Consider the following 21436-nt stretch of genomic DNA (forward strand, 5'->3'; position numbering starts at 1 on the left):
TCTCTCTGTCTCTCATGAATAAATAAATAAAATCTTTAAATAAAAAATAATCATAAAAAATAAAATAAAAAGGGCTCTAGGAAAGCCTGGCTGGCTTGGTGGGTGGATCGTGTGACTCTTGATCTTGTGGTTGTGAGTTCGAGCCCATGTTGGGTGTTGAGTCTATTTAACAATAAAGTAAAGTAAAAATAAAATAGCTTCTAAAAGATTCACAGAGAGGAAGCAGTTTTGAGTGGGCTGTCAGCATGTAATAAACCCCCCCTTTTTAAAATATTTTATTTATTCATGAGAGACATAGAGAGAGAGGCAAAGACACAGGCAGAGGGAGAAGCAGGCTCCATGCAGGAGCCCGATGTGGGACTTGATTCCAGGATCACGTCCTAAGCCAAAGGTAGACGCCCAACCACTGAGCCACCCAGGCATCCCAATAAACCCCTTTTTAAGAGTATTTCATCTCTCTGATCCATGTAGGAAACTGATCAAAGGGATTATGGTAGGTTGGAGAAATGATTACTTGATTTTAGAAAATATATGCAGAAGTTGACCTACTGTGAACTTTTATGAATCTCCCTACTTTCTTATAAAAGATAAGAAAATGATGAAGAAATCTGCAGACCATAAGAATTTGGAAATCATTGTCACTAATACCTATGATAAAGACCACTCTGCTCAGGAAATACAGAATGACATTCATGCCAGTTCTTCCTTGAATGGTAGAAGTGCTGAAGAAATAAAGGCCGTAGCTGAAAACTTGGAGAAAACTGGAAAAACTGCTATCTGCATTCACCAAGGTACAGTCCTATAATAATGATCTGTCCAGTCTCTTCCCTACCAATGGAATAGTCTCTTCATTATTTGAGGATGTTTAGGAGCAATTTAGAATTAAAAACCTCTTATCAAGGGGGCACCTGGGTGGTCCAGTCAGTTGGGTGTCCAACTTTTGATCTCGGCTCAGGTCTTGATCTTGGGGTTGTGAGTTTGAGCCCCATGTTGGGCTCTGTACTGGGCATGGATCCTACTAAAAAAGAGGGAAGGTAGGGAGCAAGGGAGGGAGGGAGTAAAGAGAAAAAGAGGAAAAAAAGAAAAGAGTCCCATAAAAATCTTTCATTCAGTAATATCTTAGGGTTTATTAATATTATAAAGATGTATGGCTTTGAATGATAGTGAATTAGGGGCAGGGCTTCTATATTTTTATTGAGACATTTTTTATTATGTTTTTGTATGACATTTTAAAGATTTTATTTATTTCTTCATGAGAGAGAGAGAGAGAGGCAGTGACACAGGCAGAGAGAGAACCAGGCTCCATGTAGGGAGCCTGATGTGGAACTCGGTCCCGGGACTCCAGGATCACGCCCTGGGCCAAAGGCAGGCGCCAAACCACTGAGACACCCAGGGATCCCCTGTATGACATTTTAAAATAAAATTTGAGAGAGAGGCAGAGGGAGAAGCGACTCCCCATTGAGCAGGGAGCCCAACATGGGGCTTGATCCCAGGACTCTGAGATCATGACCTGATCGAAGGCAGATGCTTAACCATTTGAGCTATCCAGGTGCCCTTTGATGTTTCTTTTCTTTTTTTTTCTTTTTTCATTTTTAAAAGATTTTATTTATTTATTCATGAGAGACAGAGAGAGAGAGAGGAACAGACACAGGCAGAGGGAGAAGCAGGCTCCATGCAGGGAGCCTGACGTGGGGCTCGATCCCTGGTCTCCAGGATCACACCCTGGGCTGAAGGCGGCACTAAACCGCTGAGCCACTGAGGCTGCCCCTGATGTTTCTTTTAACCCAACCTCTGATTTTACAATGCCTTTGCTCTTTATTCATAAGTTACAGTCTTTTCCTATCTTAGGGTGAACCTGTCATATATATTTGATAAATTATGAACATTGCTGCAATTCAGTCAAGAAACCAGGAAATGGACTTATTTAATGTAACAACTGAACTTACATAGTTGCTATCAATTTAGGCCTCCTCGCTGGTAGTCAGTTTTCTCTTATAAGGTTATTAGTTTTGTAAGGTTTGATATAGACAATGTCTTTGTGCAATTATATGATAAAGTATTTTATAATCTTTTCAAATAAAAATTATCAACTAAATTTAAAGTTTTGGTAAGTTAAAAGAAAAAATATGGCTTGATAAATCAAATTTGTCTCTAGTATGAAAATAATATTGAGCTGTTAAATTTTGACAATGGAATAAGTGCATTTTTCTTCAATTAGAGAATAATAATTATTTGTTCTTTTTTAGATATAAATGATGATCATGTTGAAGATGTTTCAGGAATTCAGCATTTGACAAGTGATTCAGATAGTGAAGTTTACTGTGATTCCATGGAGCAATTTGGACAAGAAGAGGTAAAAATGACATTTTTTAAATTGGGAAATCTTTAAAGTGATAGAATTCAGTGCATAACTTATTTTAATTATTTTTTATTTACTTTTAAATTTTATTTTTATTAACAGATTTTATTTTTAGGGACACCGGGGTGGCTCAACAGTTGGCGCCTGCCTTTGGCCCAGGGCGTGATCCTGGAGTCCCGAGATCGAGTTCCACATCAGGCTCCTGCATGGAGCCTGTGTTCTCTCTCTGCCTGTGTCTCTGCCTCTCTCTGTGTGTGTTTCTCATGAATAAATAAGTAAAATCTTTAAAAATAAATAAATAAAAATAAAAGATTTTCTTTTTAGACAGAGAGCAGACATAAGGTGGGGTAGGGGCAGAGGGAGAAGGAGGTAGAGAATCTCAAGCAGGCTCTGTACCCAGTGCAAGCCTAATGTGGGGCTGAATCTCATGACCCTGAGATCATGACCTGAATCTAAGTCACGAGTTGGACACTTAACTGATTAAGCCATCTAGGTGCCCCACATAACTTCTTTTTTTTTTTTTTTTTCTTTAAATATTTTTTTTTTTATTATTTATTTATGACAGTCATACAGAGAGAGAGAGAGAGGCAGAGACACAGGCAGAGGGAGAAGCAGGCTCCACGCACCGGGAGCCCGACGTGGGATTCGATCCCGGGTCTCCAGGATCGCGCCCTGGGCCAAAGGCAGGCGCCAAACCGCTGCGCCACCCAGGGATCCCCATAACTTCTTTTAATACCAGGGCCCTATCACTTTGAAAATCTACATATAAAATATTTAAATTTTGTATTTATTTATTTATTTATTTTTTTATTTTTTATTTTTAATAAATTAATTTTTTATTGGTGTTCAATTTACCAACATACAGAATAACACCCAGTGCTCATCCTGTCAAGTGTCCCCCTCAGTGCCCGTCACCCATTCACCCCCACCCCCCGCCCTCCTTCCACCACCCCTAGTTCATTTCCCAGAGTTAGGAGTCTTTATGTTCTGTCTCCCTTTCTGATATTTTCTACCTCTTTCTTCTCCCTTCCCTTCTATTCCCTTTCACTATTATTTATATTCCCCAAATGAATGAGAACATACACTGTCCTTCTCCGATTGACTTACTTCACTCAGCATAATACCCTCCAGTTCCATCCACATTGAAGCAAATGGTGGGTATTTGTCGTTTCTAATGGCTGAGGAATATTCCATTGTATACATAAACCACATCTACCTAGGATCCCTGAGTGGCGCAGCGGTTTGGCGCCTGCCTTTGGCCCAGGGTGCGATCCTGAAGACCCAGGATCGAATCCCACGTTGGGCTCCCCGTGCATGGAGCCTGCTTCTCCCTCTGCCTATGTCTCTGCCTCTCTCTCTCTCTCTCTCTCTCTGTGTGTGACTATCATAAATAAATAAAAAATTAAAAAAAAAACTCTCAATACCTTGTCAAGAATAGAATGGAATCCAGAGAATTGGATACAGGAAGAAGTTTTGATGAAGAAGGAACACTGGAGTCATGGGGTACTACACTAGGAGGGCCTTGTTAGTAAGAGTAACAGTGATTCTTAGGAAGACTACTTTAGAAGGGGGAGGCAGAAAGACACTAAAACAAACGGCACAACTTTGTTTTGCTTTTATTTTCTAGTAAGATATGATGAATAATATCTTCTTTGAAGGATATTATTGATTATGTGGACCCCTTTTTTTTTTTTACAGGTTTTTTTTTTAATGCCTATTTTTTTCTTTTTCTTTTTTAATTTTTATTTATTTATGATAGTCACAGAGAGAGAGAGAGAGGCAGAGACACAGGCAGAGGGAGAAGCAGGCTCCATGCACCGGGAGCCCGACGTGGGACTCGATCCCGGGTCTCCAGGATCGCGCCCTGGGCCAAAGGCAGGCGCCAAACCGCTGCGCCACCCAGGGATCCCATGTGGACCCCTTTGTACAACTGGGTCTCATAGGGTGACTTGCCTGTGCTTGAGAGTGTTATCTTGACCTTGAGAAGTTATCTTTTTTTATTTTTTAAAGACTTATTTATTCATGAGAGACACAGAATGAGAGAGAGAGAGGCAGAGACTTAGGCAGAGGGAGAAGCAGGCTCCTTGCAGGGAGCCTGATGCGGGACCTGATCCCGGATCCCAGGATCATGACCTGAGCCGAAGGCAGGTGCCTAACTGCTGAGCCATGCAGGCATCCCAAGAAATTATCTTTTAAAAGGGGCTCTAGGGGACGCCTGGGTGGCTCAGTGGTTGAACATCTGCCTTCAGCTCAGGGCGTGATCCCACGGTCTCTGGATCTAGTCCCACATCAGGCTCCCTGCATGGAGCCTGCTTCTCCCTCTGCCTGTGTCTCTGCCTGCCTCTCTCTCTCTGTCTCTCATGAATAAATAAATAAAATCTTTAAATAAAAAATAATCATAAAAAATAAAATAAAAAGGGCTCTAGGAAAGCCTGGCTGGCTTGGTGGGTGGATCGTGTGACTCTTGATCTTGTGGTTGTGAGTTCGAGCCCATGTTGGGTGTTGAGTCTATTTAACAATAAAGTAAAGTAAAAATAAAATAGCTTCTAAAAGATTCACAGAGAGGAAGCAGTTTTGAGTGGGCTGTCAGCATGTAATAAACCCCCCCTTTTTAAAATATTTTATTTATTCATGAGAGACATAGAGAGAGAGGCAAAGACACAGGCAGAGGGAGAAGCAGGCTCCATGCAGGAGCCCGATGTGGGACTTGATTCCAGGATCACGTCCTAAGCCAAAGGTAGACGCCCAACCACTGAGCCACCCAGGCATCCCAATAAACCCCTTTTTAAGAGTATTTCATCTCTCTGATCCATGTAGGAAACTGATCAAAGGGATTATGGTAGGTTGGAGAAATGATTACTTGATTTTAGAAAATATATGCAGAAGTTGACCTACTGTGAACTTTTATGAATCTCCCTACTTTCTTATAAAAGATAAGAAAATGATGAAGAAATCTGCAGACCATAAGAATTTGGAAATCATTGTCACTAATACCTATGATAAAGACCACTCTGCTCAGGAAATACAGAATGACATTCATGCCAGTTCTTCCTTGAATGGTAGAAGTGCTGAAGAAATAAAGGCCGTAGCTGAAAACTTGGAGAAAACTGGAAAAACTGCTATCTGCATTCACCAAGGTACAGTCCTATAATAATGATCTGTCCAGTCTCTTCCCTACCAATGGAATAGTCTCTTCATTATTTGAGGATGTTTAGGAGCAATTTAGAATTAAAAACCTCTTATCAAGGGGGCACCTGGGTGGTCCAGTCAGTTGGGTGTCCAACTTTTGATCTCGGCTCAGGTCTTGATCTTGGGGTTGTGAGTTTGAGCCCCATGTTGGGCTCTGTACTGGGCATGGATCCTACTAAAAAAGAGGGAAGGTAGGGAGCAAGGGAGGGAGGGAGTAAAGAGAAAAAGAGGAAAAAAAGAAAAGAGTCCCATAAAAATCTTTCATTCAGTAATATCTTAGGGTTTATTAATATTATAAAGATGTATGGCTTTGAATGATAGTGAATTAGGGGCAGGGCTTCTATATTTTTATTGAGACATTTTTTATTATGTTTTTGTATGACATTTTAAAGATTTTATTTATTTCTTCATGAGAGAGAGAGAGAGAGGCAGTGACACAGGCAGAGAGAGAACCAGGCTCCATGTAGGGAGCCTGATGTGGAACTCGGTCCCGGGACTCCAGGATCACGCCCTGGGCCAAAGGCAGGCGCCAAACCACTGAGACACCCAGGGATCCCCTGTATGACATTTTAAAATAAAATTTGAGAGAGAGGCAGAGGGAGAAGCGACTCCCCATTGAGCAGGGAGCCCAACATGGGGCTTGATCCCAGGACTCTGAGATCATGACCTGATCGAAGGCAGATGCTTAACCATTTGAGCTATCCAGGTGCCCTTTGATGTTTCTTTTCTTTTTTTTTCTTTTTTCATTTTTAAAAGATTTTATTTATTTATTCATGAGAGACAGAGAGAGAGAGAGGAACAGACACAGGCAGAGGGAGAAGCAGGCTCCATGCAGGGAGCCTGACGTGGGGCTCGATCCCTGGTCTCCAGGATCACACCCTGGGCTGAAGGCGGCACTAAACCGCTGAGCCACTGAGGCTGCCCCTGATGTTTCTTTTAACCCAACCTCTGATTTTACAATGCCTTTGCTCTTTATTCATAAGTTACAGTCTTTTCCTATCTAGACTAGGGTGAACCTGTCATATATATTTGATAAATTATGAACATTGCTGCAATTCAGTCAAGAAACCAGGAAATGGACTTATTTAATGTAACAACTGAACTTACATAGTTGCTATCAATTTAGGCCTCCTCGCTGGTAGTCAGTTTTCTCTTATAAGGTTATTAGTTTTGTAAGGTTTGATATAGACAATGTCTTTGTGCAATTATATGATAAAGTATTTTATAATCTTTTCAAATAAAAATTATCAACTAAATTTAAAGTTTTGGTAAGTTAAAAGAAAAAATATGGCTTGATAAATCAAATTTGTCTCTAGTATGAAAATAATATTGAGCTGTTAAATTTTGACAATGGAATAAGTGCATTTTTCTTCAATTAGAGAATAATAATTATTTGTTCTTTTTTAGATATAAATGATGATCATGTTGAAGATGTTTCAGGAATTCAGCATTTGACAAGTGATTCAGATAGTGAAGTTTACTGTGATTCCATGGAGCAATTTGGACAAGAAGAGGTAAAAATGACATTTTTTAAATTGGGAAATCTTTAAAGTGATAGAATTCAGTGCATAACTTATTTTAATTATTTTTTATTTACTTTTAAATTTTATTTTTATTAACAGATTTTATTTTTAGGGACACCGGGGTGGCTCAACAGTTGGCGCCTGCCTTTGGCCCAGGGCGTGATCCTGGAGTCCCGAGATCGAGTTCCACATCAGGCTCCTGCATGGAGCCTGTGTTCTCTCTCTGCCTGTGTCTCTGCCTCTCTCTGTGTGTGTTTCTCATGAATAAATAAGTAAAATCTTTAAAAATAAATAAATAAAAATAAAAGATTTTCTTTTTAGACAGAGAGCAGACATAAGGTGGGGTAGGGGCAGAGGGAGAAGGAGGTAGAGAATCTCAAGCAGGCTCTGTACCCAGTGCAAGCCTAATGTGGGGCTGAATCTCATGACCCTGAGATCATGACCTGAATCTAAGTCACGAGTTGGACACTTAACTGATTAAGCCATCTAGGTGCCCCACATAACTTTTTTTTTTTTTTTTTTTTTCTTTAAATATTTTTTTTTTTATTATTTATTTATGACAGTCATACAGAGAGAGAGAGAGAGGCAGAGACACAGGCAGAGGGAGAAGCAGGCTCCACGCACCGGGAGCCCGACGTGGGATTCGATCCCGGGTCTCCAGGATCGCGCCCTGGGCCAAAGGCAGGCGCCAAACCGCTGCGCCACCCAGGGATCCCCATAACTTCTTTTAATACCAGGGCCCTATCACTTTGAAAATCTACATATAAAATATTTAAATTTTGTATTTATTTATTTATTTATTTATTTATTTTTTATTTTTAATAAATTAATTTTTTATTGGTGTTCAATTTACCAACATACAGAATAACACCCAGTGCTCATCCTGTCAAGTGTCCCCCTCAGTGCCCGTCACCCATTCACCCCCCCCCCCCGCCCTCCTTCCACCACCCCTAGTTCATTTCCCAGAGTTAGGAGTCTTTATGTTCTGTCTCCCTTTCTGATATTTTCTACCTCTTTCTTCTCCCTTCCCTTCTATTCCCTTTCACTATTATTTATATTCCCCAAATGAATGAGAACATACACTGTCCTTCTCCGATTGACTTACTTCACTCAGCATAATACCCTCCAGTTCCATCCACATTGAAGCAAATGGTGGGTATTTGTCGTTTCTAATGGCTGAGGAATATTCCATTGTATACATAAACCACATCTTCTTGGGGATCCCTGGGTGGTGCAGCGGTTTGGCGCCTGCCTTTGGCCCAGGGTGCGATCCTGGAGACCCGGGATCGAGTCCCACGTCGGGCTCCCGGTGCCTGGAGCCTGCTTCTCCCTCCGCCTGTGTCTCTGCCTCTCTCTCTCTCTCTCTCTCTCTGTGACTATCATAAATAAATAAAAAAAATTTAAAAAAAAAAAAAAAAACCACATCTTCTTTATCCAGTCATCTTTCGATGGACACCGAGGCTCCTTCCACAGTTTGGCTATTGTGGACATTGCTGCTAGAAACATCAGGGTGCAGGTGTCCCGACGTTTCATTGCATCTGAATCTTTGGGGTAAATCCCCAACAGTGCAATTGCTGGGTCGTAGGGCAGGTCTATTTTTAACTCTTTGAGGAACCTCCACACAGTTTTCCAGAGTGGCTGCGCCAGTTCACATTCCCACCAACAGTGTAAGAGGGTTCCCTTTTCTCCGCATCCTCTCCAACATTTGTTGTTTCCTGCCTTGTTAATTTTCCCCATTCTCACTGGTGTGAGGTGGTATCTCATTGTGGTTTTGATTTGTATTTCCCTGATGGCAAGTGATGCAGAGCACTTTCTCATGTGCATGTTGGCCATGTCTATGTCTTCCTCTGTGAGATTTCTCTTCATGTCTTTTGCCCATTTCATGATTGGATTGTTTGTTTCTTTGGTGTTGAGTTTAATAAGTTCTTTATAGATTTTGGAAACTAGCCCTTTATCTGATATGTCATTTGCAAACATCTTCTCCCATTCTGTAAATTTTGTATTTAAAATTATTTTTGTAAATTTAAAAAATAGATTCCTGAATATTCAAAAATATTTGAATATTATTATTTATAATATATTTATGTTTGTAAATATTCTGAGAGTGAGGTGGGATGGAGGAGGCAGAGAGTAAACTCAAACTAGTTGCTATGTTTGAAACATTGATTGACAGTCAAGAAAATTGAATAATTGACAAATAAATCTGTTCTTCCCAATAACTTTAAGTATAATTAACAAAATATTATATTAGTTTTAGGTGTACAGCATGTTGATTCAATGATTCTGTACATTACTTGGTGCTCACCATGATAAGTGTAGTCACCATACGATTCTATTACAATATTGTTGATTATATTTCTTATGCTATACTTTCCACCTCTGAGACTTAACTTACTTTATAATTGGAAGTTTATACTTGTTAATCTTCTTTATCTATTTCACCCATCGTCACCTATCCACTTCCCCTTTAGCAACCACCAGTTTGTTTTCTATATTTGAGAATTATTTGGGGATTCCTGGGTGGCTCAGCGGTTGAGCATCTGCCTTTGGCTCAGGGTGTGATCCCGATCCGGGGATCAAGTCCTGCGTCAGGCTACCTGTGGGGAGCCTGGTTCTCTCTCTGCCTGTGTCTCTGCTTCTCTCTCTGTGTCTCTCATGAATAAATAAATAAAATCTTAAAAAAAAAAAAAGGAATTGTTTGGGTTTTGTTTGTTTTTTAGATTCTACACATAAGTGAAATCATAAAGTATTTGTCTTTTTCTGTCTGACTTATTTCACTTAGCCTAATAGCCTCTAGGTCCATCCATGTAGTTAAGAATGGCCAGATTTCATTCTTTTTTATGACTCAGTGATGTTCCATTGTATGTATGTATGTTTGCATGTGTGCATACACACATATATTGTCTTTATCCATTCACCTATTGATGGACACTTGGGCTGCTTCTGTATCTTGGCTATTGTAGATAATGCTGCAATAAACATCTAGGTGTATATATCCTTTCAAGTTAGTGTGTTCATTTTCTTTGGGTTAATACCCAATAGTGGAATTACTGGAACGTTTGGTATTTCTATTTTTAATTATTTGAAGAACCTCCATACTGTTTTCCATAGTGGCCACACCAATTTACATTCCTACCGATGGTACACTAGGGTTCTCCTTCTCCATATCCTCACCAACGCATGTTACTTCTTGTCTTTTGGATGCTAGCCATTCTGATTGGTGTGAAGTGTAGTGCTTTTTGAATACAGTAATGTTTTTATCTTGTATTTACATTATCTTGGTTTCTGTCCTTACTGTAGGGTTTATGGTATGAAAGCATTGCATCTCATTGGTTTAACTAAATCTCTGACCTGTTAGAAGACCTTATGCTTATGCCCTGGGAAGGGCCTCATCTCACTTAACAAATTTATGTTTAAAAGAAAGTTTTTTATTTCAGTCCAATTTAAATAAGTTACCTCGCTTATAAATGCCTTTATAAAAGGCTGAAATTTTGAAATATTAGTAATTATTGCTTTGTAGAAGCTAAAAATAGAAAATGATTCTAGCATAACCATTTATCAGAATAGTGATTGGTTTGGAAGTGCTGTTCTAAAAGAGATTTGAGATAGGAAATATTTATTTTATATATACATGTTCATATACTTCTGATATTATTGCAAACCAGTGACCAATACAGACCAGTGTACTTGGAATTTTGTTAGGTGGATTTAGATTTCTAAGATTTCTTTTTAATGATAACAAATGTTATTTTAGTATAATTCAAATAAAATATGAACAACTCAGAAGTATTTGCCATATACACCATTCCTATATATATCCCTTTAAAAAAATTTTTTTTATTGGTGTTCAATTTGCCAACATATAGAATAATACCCAGTGCCCATCTTATCAAGTGCCCTTGTCAGTACCTGTCACCCAGTCACCCCCACCCCCCCCACCTCCCCTTCCACCACCCCTAGTTCGTTTCCCAGAGTTAGGAGTCTCTCATCTTCTGTCTCCCTTTCTGATATTTCCCACTCATTTTTTCTCCTTCCCCCTATATATATCCCTTTGACATAATGACTTGATTTCAACTTTTCTTTCCTCTTTTGACCCCTTAAATTTGGTATTCTTCACAAATATATCTCTAGTTACTACTCTTTTGGTTTCAACCTTCACTCACATGTTGATGATTTTAAAAGTGTCATCTCCAACCTATATCTCTGAATTCTAACTGCTCTATTAAACATCTTGCCTAAGAACCTCAATTTATACTTATCTATAACTATACCATTGTCTCTTTCTGTTCCCCTGAAATCTGTTTGTCTTCTGTATTTCTTATCTTGGTGAGTATTTCAAAATCATCGGGTCTTTTCCTTTCCCTTACTTTCTACATTCAGTATTCAACTCCTAATGATTCTGTAATCTCAAAGGTTCTTGAATCACCCTCTGTCCCACTACTACTCTCTTGGTACAGGCTGACATTATTAGTACACCTTCAACCTGGCTTATACTCATTTAAGTCTTACTAGTTCATTTCATTTCTTCCAGGAAGCCGCCACCCAGCCCCAGTATGAGTTAGGTACCCTTCCTGTGAATTCCTATAGCAAGTACCCTTTGTCTATGTTTTTCATGACACTTATCAAACTACACTGTAATGATCTTACATCTCTCACTTCCTTACCAAATCTAGAAGCCTCTTGCAGACAGAGCTTTTATCTCTTTTCTCATGTTATCCTTAGAGTTTAGCATAGTAACTAGAATAAGAGTAGATATTTTTTAAAAGTCTCTTGGATGAATGACTGACTCATGAGAACAGTTTACTGCCAAAACTACTCAATTCTTTGCTCATGGATGAATCATCCCTAACTCATTTTTCTACATATAGGGAGCAGAAAATGAATAACTTTTTAGAAAAATAATATTTCTGGAGCACCTGGGTGGCTCAGTAGGTTGAGTGTCTCCCTTTGGCTCAGATCATGGTCTCAGGGTCCCAGGCTCAAGCCCCGTGCACCTGCTTCCCCCCCTCTTTCTGTGCCCCTCCCCCCCTCATGTTCTCGCATGCTTTGCTCTCTCTCGCTCTCTCTCAAATAAATAAATAACCTTAAAAAAAGAAAATATTTCCTATCATAACATGAAAAAAGTTTTATAAAAAACAATTATATTATCATAAAAACTTGTGCTTATAGCTTTTAACTTATTTTAAATTTGTAGTCTTTAGACAGCTTTACATTAAACAATGGACCATTTCGATATTACTTGGGTGGTGATCCCAATGAGTCCTTGGAAAACTCTGGTTTTCCTGAAGATGGATCTCCTGGAAATGGCAACACTGGGGATATGCAGGTGGTAGCAGTTGAAGGAAAAGGTGAAGTAAAGCATGGAGGAGAAGATGGCCGAAGCAACAGTGGAGCACCACACCGTGAGCGACGGAGTGGAGAAAATGAGTTCTCTAATGTCAGAAGAGGGAGAGGTGTGTATTTTTTCTTGTTCTCACTAACTATCCTTATAAAGTAACTAGTAAAACAAGAAAGAGATAGGAGCAATATTAGAAATATCCATCTGCAAACGGAATGTTAAAAATTATCCTTACATACATCTGACCATTTTTCTTTACACCTGGTTCTTACCTATGATTCTACAAGGCATAGTAGTTTGATATGGGTTGGGGTGAGGGGAGCATTTCTATTTCTGCATCTTTTTTTTTTTTTAAGATTTGTTTATTTATTTGAGAGAGAGCACAGTGGCAGAGAGAGGGAGAAGCAGGCTTCCCACTGAACAGGGAGCCCAATGCAGGGACTCAATCCCAGGACCTGGGGATCATGACCTGAGCCAAAGGACTGAGCCACCCAGGCGCCCCTCTATTTCTACATCTTTTACATGGTTTTTTGAGGTAGCCAAATTTATGTTCTGTCATCCCTCTTCCCTGCAATCGGTTACTCGTTCCTTCAACTGCATTTCTGCTTTTTTTGCTACCATAGGTAAAAATTTGAATTCTGTCTTTTCCACATTTCCCTCCTTAAATCAAAGATATCATTTAAAGCTGACAGATTAAGTAATAAATGTAAAATATCATTTAACAATCCAAAGGGAAACATTAAGAATAGTAATGTGATCAGGTAACAGATTAGAGTTGAATAGTGAAGAATGTAAGTATGTATTAATTGTTCGTAGTTAGGAATGGATAGGTAATGTCAAAAAAGAATAATGGAAAGACAAATTCCATATGATCTCATATGTAGAATCTAAAAAAAAAAAAAAAAAGACTAAGTTATATATAGAGAATAGGTAGACAGATTAATGATTGCCACAGGCCGGGGGGAGAGGCGGGGGGGGGGGGGCGGGATGTGAAACAGGTCAAGGGTCAAAAGGTAAAATCTTTCAGTTATAAGTAAGTCACTCATGGGGATATAATGTACAGCATGGTGACTGTAGTTAATCTACTGTACTGCATATGTGAAAGTTGCTAAGATAGTAAATCTTAAAAGTTACCATCACAAGGAAAAAGAGTCTGTAACTGTATGGTAACAGATGTTAACTGTACTTATTGTGATTATTTTGCAATATATACAAGTATTGAATCATGTATGCTTAAAAAAAGGAAAATCCCTATATAATTTTATGAGATCGTAAAAAGTTAAAGGAATATCTGTGTATCTGATTGAAAAATCTACATAAAATGAAGACGGGGAAAAAAGAGAATTAATGGTATTAAGAAACTAATTGTTTAACCAATAGGCATTTGAACATATACCAATTGTAAATATTCTAACAAAGAAGAGAAAGATCACAACTTATTACTAGAACCTCGGATTTAGGTTCCTGTCTTTAGGCAACTTACCTAAATTGAATGTATGAAAGGCTTCCCATTTATAACCTGAGTTCACCCCTCCTATAAAACACCACAACTCCCAGCAATCACAGGAGTCCATACAAGGGGCAGACCCTAAAGTTAAGCTTCTTGAGCTTCATAGTAAATCTGCCTCAGCATTAAATAGATATTATTGAGCTGTTCTTTGTCAGGCTGTGTTCTAGGTCCTGGGGATGCTGTAGAGAAGAAAACAGCCCCTTCCACAGACAGAGCTTATGTTCTAGTAAGGGGAGCTGACAGTGAATACATAAATAATTCAGATTGGTTGCAAATGGTGATAAATGCTCTGAAGAAAAGAAAATGAGTAATTGGACAGAGTGACTGGAGGTGGGGATTACCGTAGCACGGAAATAGTCTGATTAATCCTGTCTTTGTGAAAGCTGGTTTGAAAGCTCACTATGACATAGGACATAGTAAAGTGAGCAAAGACAGGAGTGATTCTTCAGTACCTACTAACAGGCCCTCATAGAATTTCTCCATCTCTTAAGAATACAGGAAAATAAGCCTTTAGACCAGACTTCCACTTTTTTTCCCCTTGTAAATTCCACACCAGTCACTGAAGTGGTCCTTTCTTTCTTAAAGAACCACTTCAAAACTTACTTCCTTTCGATACAAGAGTAGAAGTCTTCTTGAAACTGGCATCAAGCCCTCAGTGTTCTCTTTGGGGTTTAAGTTGGCAAACAGCTTTAGTTCCATTTTTCTTACAAGACCAAACACAGCTTGATACAAGCTCACCTTTGGAAATCCTGCTGCTGCTTTGGGGCTCCAGGATGCCAAAGGGCAATGAGGTAAATAGGTTCTTGGTTATTATTTAAAACAAACAAAACTTACCCAACTGTATTAGCAAACAGACAAAAACTTGTAATATTTCATTTCTGCACAGTAGTGCTTTTTATATACTGCAATATAAAACTGTTGCGGCCTTTCTGAAAGATAACCTGGCAGCACTTAATGAAGATCCTCTGCAAAGAGGTGCCTGGGTGGCTTGGTTGGTTGGGCATCTGCCTTCAGCTCAGATCATGATCTCAGGTTCCTGGGATGGAGCCCCACATCATCCAGCTCCCTGCTCAGTGGGGAGTCTGCTTCTCCTTCTCCCTCCACTCCTCCTCTTGCTTGTGCTCTCTCTCAAAAAAGAAGAAGAAAAAAAAAAGAACCTCTACAAAGTTGTCATCCTTTTACCCAGTAATTCTTTTTTGATTCTGTTTTTCCTAAAGAAATCAGCAGAAATTTGGGCAATAATTTATATACAAAGACATTCATCACAGTGTTATTTGTAATCACAAAAATTTGGAATCGTCCTAACTATCCAAAAATGGAGAATGAGTAGATTTCTTCATGGTCTTACTGAGGAATTTATGTAGACATTGCAGTGGTTTTGAAACAAAATTTAATGATGCAGATACATATTGATGAAATTTTTTTAAAAGAAGGACACAAAATCATGTGTTAGGGGTAATGCCAATTCCTTAAGTATAAGCATAGGAAAAATGATGGATATATAACATAATTTTAATAGTGATAAGTATAATAGAATTTATAATAAAAAATACATTAAACAATCTTTTGGGAGATTTACAGTATTATTAAATTAAAAATGACCAAAAAGGAAAATGTACCTATTTAGTGTAGCTTTTAATACTCTAAAGAAGCAGGAGGAAACTGAGTGGGGAAGAATTAGAGAGGAAGACAAACCATGAGAGACTCCTAACTCTGGGAAGCAAAGGGTTGCCGAGGGGGAGGTAGCTGGGTGACTGGCACTAAGGAGGATGGCACATGAGATGAGCATTGGGAGTTATACTATATGTTGGAAAATTGAATTTAAATAAAATATTTGTCAAAATACTCTAAAGAAGCAGTCCTCAGATTTTTTTTTCAATCTTGTTACTTTATTAGTAAAATAAAGACTTTTTGTGAATGCAGCTCAAATATGTAAATTCTGTATGAATTACATGCATTTAGTCATTTACTAGTGCAGTAAATACATTATAAAACCTTAGCAGGAAAAACTTTGAGTAAATCAGTATAAATAGAAGCTTACATATCTGCTTCTTTGCTCCCAGTATTTTGTGTACTTTCTGATTGCTTCCACTCCACTTTGGAGATTTAGATCTTAAAGAAATAACAGAGGAAAATGAGTAAAATGCACTTTTCTACTTTTATAAGAATTATTTAAAACTAACTTATTTTGCTTTCTTAAAATAGGGCATAGGATGCAACATTTGAGCGAAGGATCTAAGGGTCGGCAAGTAGGGAGCGGAGGGGACGGGGAGCGCTGGGGCTCTGACAGAGGCTCATGGGGAAGCCTCAATGAGCAGATTGCTCTCGTCCTCATGCGCCTACAGGAGGACATGCAGAACGTCCTGCAGAGACTCCATAAACTGGAAACACTAACAGCTTCGCAGGTGAGCGTTCAAATTTGTCTTCCACTGCTGCTGATCCTGCATAACAGCATGTAAGTGTAGTCTGTGTTGATCTGACTTACACAAATCAGCGTAATGATTTTTTTTTAATTTATTTATTCATGAGACTACACAGAGAGGAGAGAGAGATAGAGAGAGAGTCAGAGAGTCAGAGACACAGGCAGAGGGAGAAGCAGGCTCCATGCAGGGAGCCCGACGTGGGACTCGATCCCAGGTCTTCCCTGGGCTGAAGTCGGCGCCAAACCACCCAGCCACCTGGGCTGCCCCAATGATTTTTTTTTTTTTTAAATAGGACCTAGGAGCAGGACTCCTGGGTGGCTCAGTGGTTGAGGGTTTGCTTTTGGCTCAGGTCATGATCCTGGGGTCCTGGGATGGAGTCCCACATCAGGCTCCCTGTTTCTCCCTCTGCCTCTGTCTCTCTCTGCCTCTCTCTCTCTCTTTCTCTGTGTTTCTCATGAATAAATGGATGGAATCTTTAATAATAATAATAATAATATGCACCTAACAAATAATTTTCCATCTCCATATTTTCTTTGCAACGGTTATAGTTGTATGGGATTTTTCCTTTCAAAAATATTTAAAAAAAAATTCAGTAATCCTTATTTTAATCTAGCCATAGAATGGTAAGTAGGATTTCTAAATATGAAAAAGCTACGTAAAAGCCACTGGTACTCACAAAGATTCATTGCCAGCCTAAATGTTAGATTCCTGAACTTTCTCTTAGGCCCAGTTCTTCACTTCTTCCTTATAAAATCCAGTTTTATCAAGAACCCTGCTAAGTTAACCAGACAGGCTCCTCATCCTCCACCAGCTGCCAGATGATGTCTGTTCACCCCGGCCCGCCTTCCACAAGAATCCTGTTAGGTCGGTTTAGCCAGAATCTTCCTAACCCCATGTTTCCATTTAGGCATTTTCCATCTGCTCATCCTTGCCATATGCCTTGACACTACATTCCCCCTCACCTATGCTATGCTGGGTGTGCAGGGAATGAGCCCCAATCCCTGCATCGTGAGCCCCTACCCCCTTGAAGAAAGTCTTCCTTTTTGTGCTTTCACAAGTGTCATTGATTCTTTTTTTCAACAACATGGATAAATATCATTACAGCAAAAAATCATAACGCTAATTATAACAGCTAGTGCCAGTACTTCTTAGATGAAAGCAGGGGTCCTTGGGAATCTTCATTTGCTTTCCAGACTTTATTACTTAGGAAAAAAAATCTGCTAATAGTTAACATTTAATAGTTCTGACTCCACTTTAGTATTTGTTGGTAGTTGCTGCTTTAATGAGGAAGAGCAGCTGTGTCATCACATTGGGATTTGGTCACCTTGAATTCCATCTAGAAATCACACTGACAAATGTGACCTTGATTAAGTCATCAGATACCAGGGAGCCCAATTTTTAAATCTATCCTTTATTCTGAAAAAATGGCATAAAGTAAATCTCCTAGTTAAATATCATGCCGTAGGGCATTTGAATGGTTCAGTTGGTTGAACGTCTGCCTCCTGGTTTGGCTCAGGTTATGATCTCAGGGTCTTGAGATCAAGCCCTGCATTGGGCTCTGTGCTCAGCGGGCAGTCTGCTCAAGATTCTCTCTCTCAAATAAATAAATCTTTGAAAAAATATATATATTATTATGCCTACAAGGTACAATTACAACTAATATAAAGATCATTGATTTGTCTAGATTCTTTCAGCACTTGCAATTTGATTATGCCCTTCTGTACACCTTGATGAGGTGAGGACTAATGCAACATCTGGAGGCAACTAATTTAGTTTTACCTGTAAGGTATAGTCCTACTGAAGTCCTTGATACTATATTACCCATAGCAAGGAAATTTAAAGCCTGCCTCCTCCCTACCACTTCCTGCTGTAATTTCAGCATACAGGCCTCTGTGCTGAGCCTTGAACTTGCTTGAAGGCTCCCTTCCACCTTGCATCCTTGCACTTGCTAATCCCTCTGTAGGGAAGATTGTGCCATACACACACCCCTGCCCCCACTCTCCCTCTCCATTCCTACCCCCCACCCTCCCTTCCACCTCCCTTAGCTACATAGCATACTGTCAGCAAAGCCTTCCATCACCATTGTATTTAAACTTGCAAGACTCTCCTCCTCCAACATGTCTCTTACTCTCCCTGTTTTCTTTTTCTTGTTTTTCCCTCCTTCCTGTTTTATTTTTCTTTATGTTGTTTATCACTACCTGATACATTGCATATTTTACTGATTTATTCATTATTATTTGTATCTGTCCATTATAGTATAAGCTCCATTAGGGCAGCACTTTTTGTCATTTTGCTCTCTGTTGCATCTCTAATGCCCAGGGTTAACTGGTACATAATAGACACTGAGTATTTACTGAATGAATGAATGAATGAATGAACGATCTCATTATCATACTTTCTCTGAAGATACAATAAATGGAGAAACTGAAGTAATAAGTTTCCAACAATTAGTATAAGGAAACTTGTTTTCTGGATGAGCCAAATTGGAATATGTTTTCTCAATTAATTTGAAATTTTTCTGCTTAGTTTATATATCTCATTAAAAATCCTACAATACTCCTCCCCTCAAAAATGATAACTATGTGAAGTGAGGAATGTGTTAATTAACTTGATTATGGTAATCATTTCATAATGTATATATGCATCAAATCATCACATATATATATATGTATATGATTTTATTTATCAAGTATACCTTGATAAAGCTGGAAAAAATTTAAAAGCAAATCTATAGTACCAACAGTTCATTTCTATCATACCTCTTGTGCTATAACTTGAATTTTTAGGGATGCCTGGGTGGCTCGGTTGAGCATCTGCCTTCAGCTCAGAGCGTGATCCCGAGGTCCTGGGATCAAGTCCCACATCGGGCTCCCTGCATGGAGCCTACTTCTGCCTCTGCCTCTCTCTCTCTGTCTCTCATGAATAAATAAAATCTTTAAAAAAAACAAAAACAAAAACCGGGGATCCCTGGGTGGCTCAGCAGTTTGGTGCCTGCCTTCAGCCTAGGGCGTGATCCTGGGGTCCCAGGATCAAGTCCCATGTCGGGAGCCTGTTTCTCCCTCTGCCCATGTCTCTGCTTCTCTCTCTCTCTCTCTGTGTCTCTCATGAATAAGTAAGTGAAATCTTTAAAAAAAAAAAAAAAACAACCGAAGAACTTATGAATTTTCAAAGCAGATCTTTCGATATGATTTATAATTTGAAAATAATCAAGGCTGCAGTTCTCAGATGTGTTTTTAAATTTGTAATTTGTATGGAAACAAAGAATTACTAAGTTAATTAGATAATTTAGTAACAGTATACAAGAAGTAATGGTTCAGATTAATTTCAGGTTTTATTTGATGATTTTATATAATTTGAACTATAAAACATAAAATGTCAAAGGTATTTATTTGGCTAGGAATTTAGGGACCTTGTTATTTGGCCAGTATAGGTTTCAGTATAATCAAAGTATGATTAGCGGAAAAACATAATAAACTAATGTTTTAGACTTTTAAAAAATTTTAAATATTTTTATATTTATTCATGAGAGACACAGAGAGAGGCAGAGACAGAGGCAGAAGGAGAAGCAGGCCCCATGCAGGGAGCCTGATGTGGGACTTGATCCCAGGACTCCAGGATCACGACCTGAACTGAAGGCAGGCACTCAACCATTTAGCTACCCAGGCTTCCCTAGACTTTTTTCTTTTTTTTAAAGATAGGATATAGAAAAAATTACTATTTTTTTTCTCATTTGTCAAAGCCAAATTACTTTCATTTGTATTTATAGGCAAAATCATCGACATTACAGACCAGTAATCAGCCTCCATCGCAGGTAAGAAATTCTTTTCTTAAATTTAAGTCTAAAATAAGGGTTTCAAATCTAAAAATAAGGGCTTCAAATAACTTAAAATAAATTTAGATTATATGAGGTTCTTGAAATATTCCAAATGAAATCTACCCTTTAGAGCTTTGAAATTAAAATAGATTTTTTTATGTTTTTAAGTCTAAAGTACTCCTGAAAGTCTGTGTACTGAATTACACTCTGAGATACAGAATATCTCCCTTCTCTTTAGCAGGGCTGAGATTTGTTATTAAGTTTTATATTTTCAAAATTATGAATTAGGTACATTTTATATATACAGCGTGTAATAGACTGGTGACCAGCTTATTTTATTTTCTCAGAGACCATCTTGGTGGCCCTTCGAGATGTCTCCTGGTGCATTAACTTTTGCTATCATATGGCCTTTTATTGCCCAGTGGTTGGTGCATTTATATTATCAAAGAAGGAGAAGGTAATTTAGTTTTATAATTGAAAATAGTATGCAAAGCCTTATAATCTACAGTAGACAGAGCTTTCAACAGCAATGGAAACGATAGCTCCATTTTGTAGCTATATTGTCATACTGAACATTCTGTACCAATCCTGAGACTGAAACTCTCTTCGAAATCATATCTAGTGGATTCGTAGGTACCTTTTAGACTTAAAAAAAATCAAAGTCTGATGTTTATTTTGGGCCTTTTGCTAACATTAAAGGATTGTAGACAATAGGTAGGGAAACAATACCTGCATGCTCTCTATACCTTTGAAAGAGACATTGACATTTCAGAAGATTTTTATTTTTATCTCTAGAAACAGAGATTTTTCTAATGTGAGGGCCAAACTTCCAGTTTGGGATGCCAGGAGATACTTCAAATTGGTCTGAGAATAATAAATTGGGATCCTTGAAAGGGCTCTGAGATTGTCTAGGTTAGGAATAACCAAAGGCTCAGTCTCTTGGGTTCAAGAAAATCCTTAAAGCATATATATATATATATATATATATATATTTTAGACAGAATGTAAATTGAATTACTTCCCATGGATGGGCATATTGATCATTATTTACCCCGTCACAGTCTCACTTACTATGTTTTTGGTGTTTCATCACCATTTCATATTAAGTAACAACAGATAGGGAGAAGAAATAGAATAATTGATAATAACATTTTAAGTGCTCTCTTAAATACATGCAGTAGAAACACATTTTTAAAGACCTACAAGTTTAAATAATTATGGATATGTTGTTCTTCTATCAAAGAACCCAGGTCCCTAAATTAACAACACTTACTACCAAA

General features: G+C 38.5%; 2 protein-coding genes across 3 annotated transcripts in view; one reads left to right on the plus strand and one right to left on the minus strand.

The window, feature by feature from the left end:
- The window catches only part of ACBD5 (acyl-CoA binding domain containing 5), a 54492-nt gene that overhangs the window by 27182 nt on the left and 5874 nt on the right, over nt 1-21436 (plus strand). The window contains exons 8-13 of the mRNA XM_041765735.1: nt 588-791; nt 2247-2353; nt 12266-12524; nt 16125-16324; nt 20109-20153; nt 20504-20613. Of these exons, the coding sequence (XP_041621669.1) occupies nt 588-791; nt 2247-2353; nt 12266-12524; nt 16125-16324; nt 20109-20153; nt 20504-20613 (925 nt within the window). The remainder of the gene's footprint in view (nt 1-587; nt 792-2246; nt 2354-12265; nt 12525-16124; nt 16325-20108; nt 20154-20503; nt 20614-21436) is intronic.
- The window catches only part of MASTL (microtubule associated serine/threonine kinase like), a 96021-nt gene that overhangs the window by 26723 nt on the left and 47862 nt on the right, over nt 1-21436 (minus strand). The window contains exon 12 of one of the 2 annotated variants that reach the window (XM_041765730.1): nt 14264-16031. The exons of the other annotated variant lie outside the window; for it this stretch is intronic. Within the exon in view, the coding sequence (XP_041621664.1) occupies nt 15940-16031 (92 nt within the window). The 3' untranslated portion in view covers nt 14264-15939. Of the gene's footprint in view, nt 1-14263; nt 16032-21436 lie in introns of those variants that run through there. 2 annotated transcript variants of the gene reach the window in all.

Source organism: Vulpes lagopus, chromosome 8 (assembly GCF_018345385.1).
Source record: "Vulpes lagopus strain Blue_001 chromosome 8, ASM1834538v1, whole genome shotgun sequence".
NCBI lineage: Eukaryota > Metazoa > Chordata > Mammalia > Carnivora > Canidae > Vulpes > Vulpes lagopus.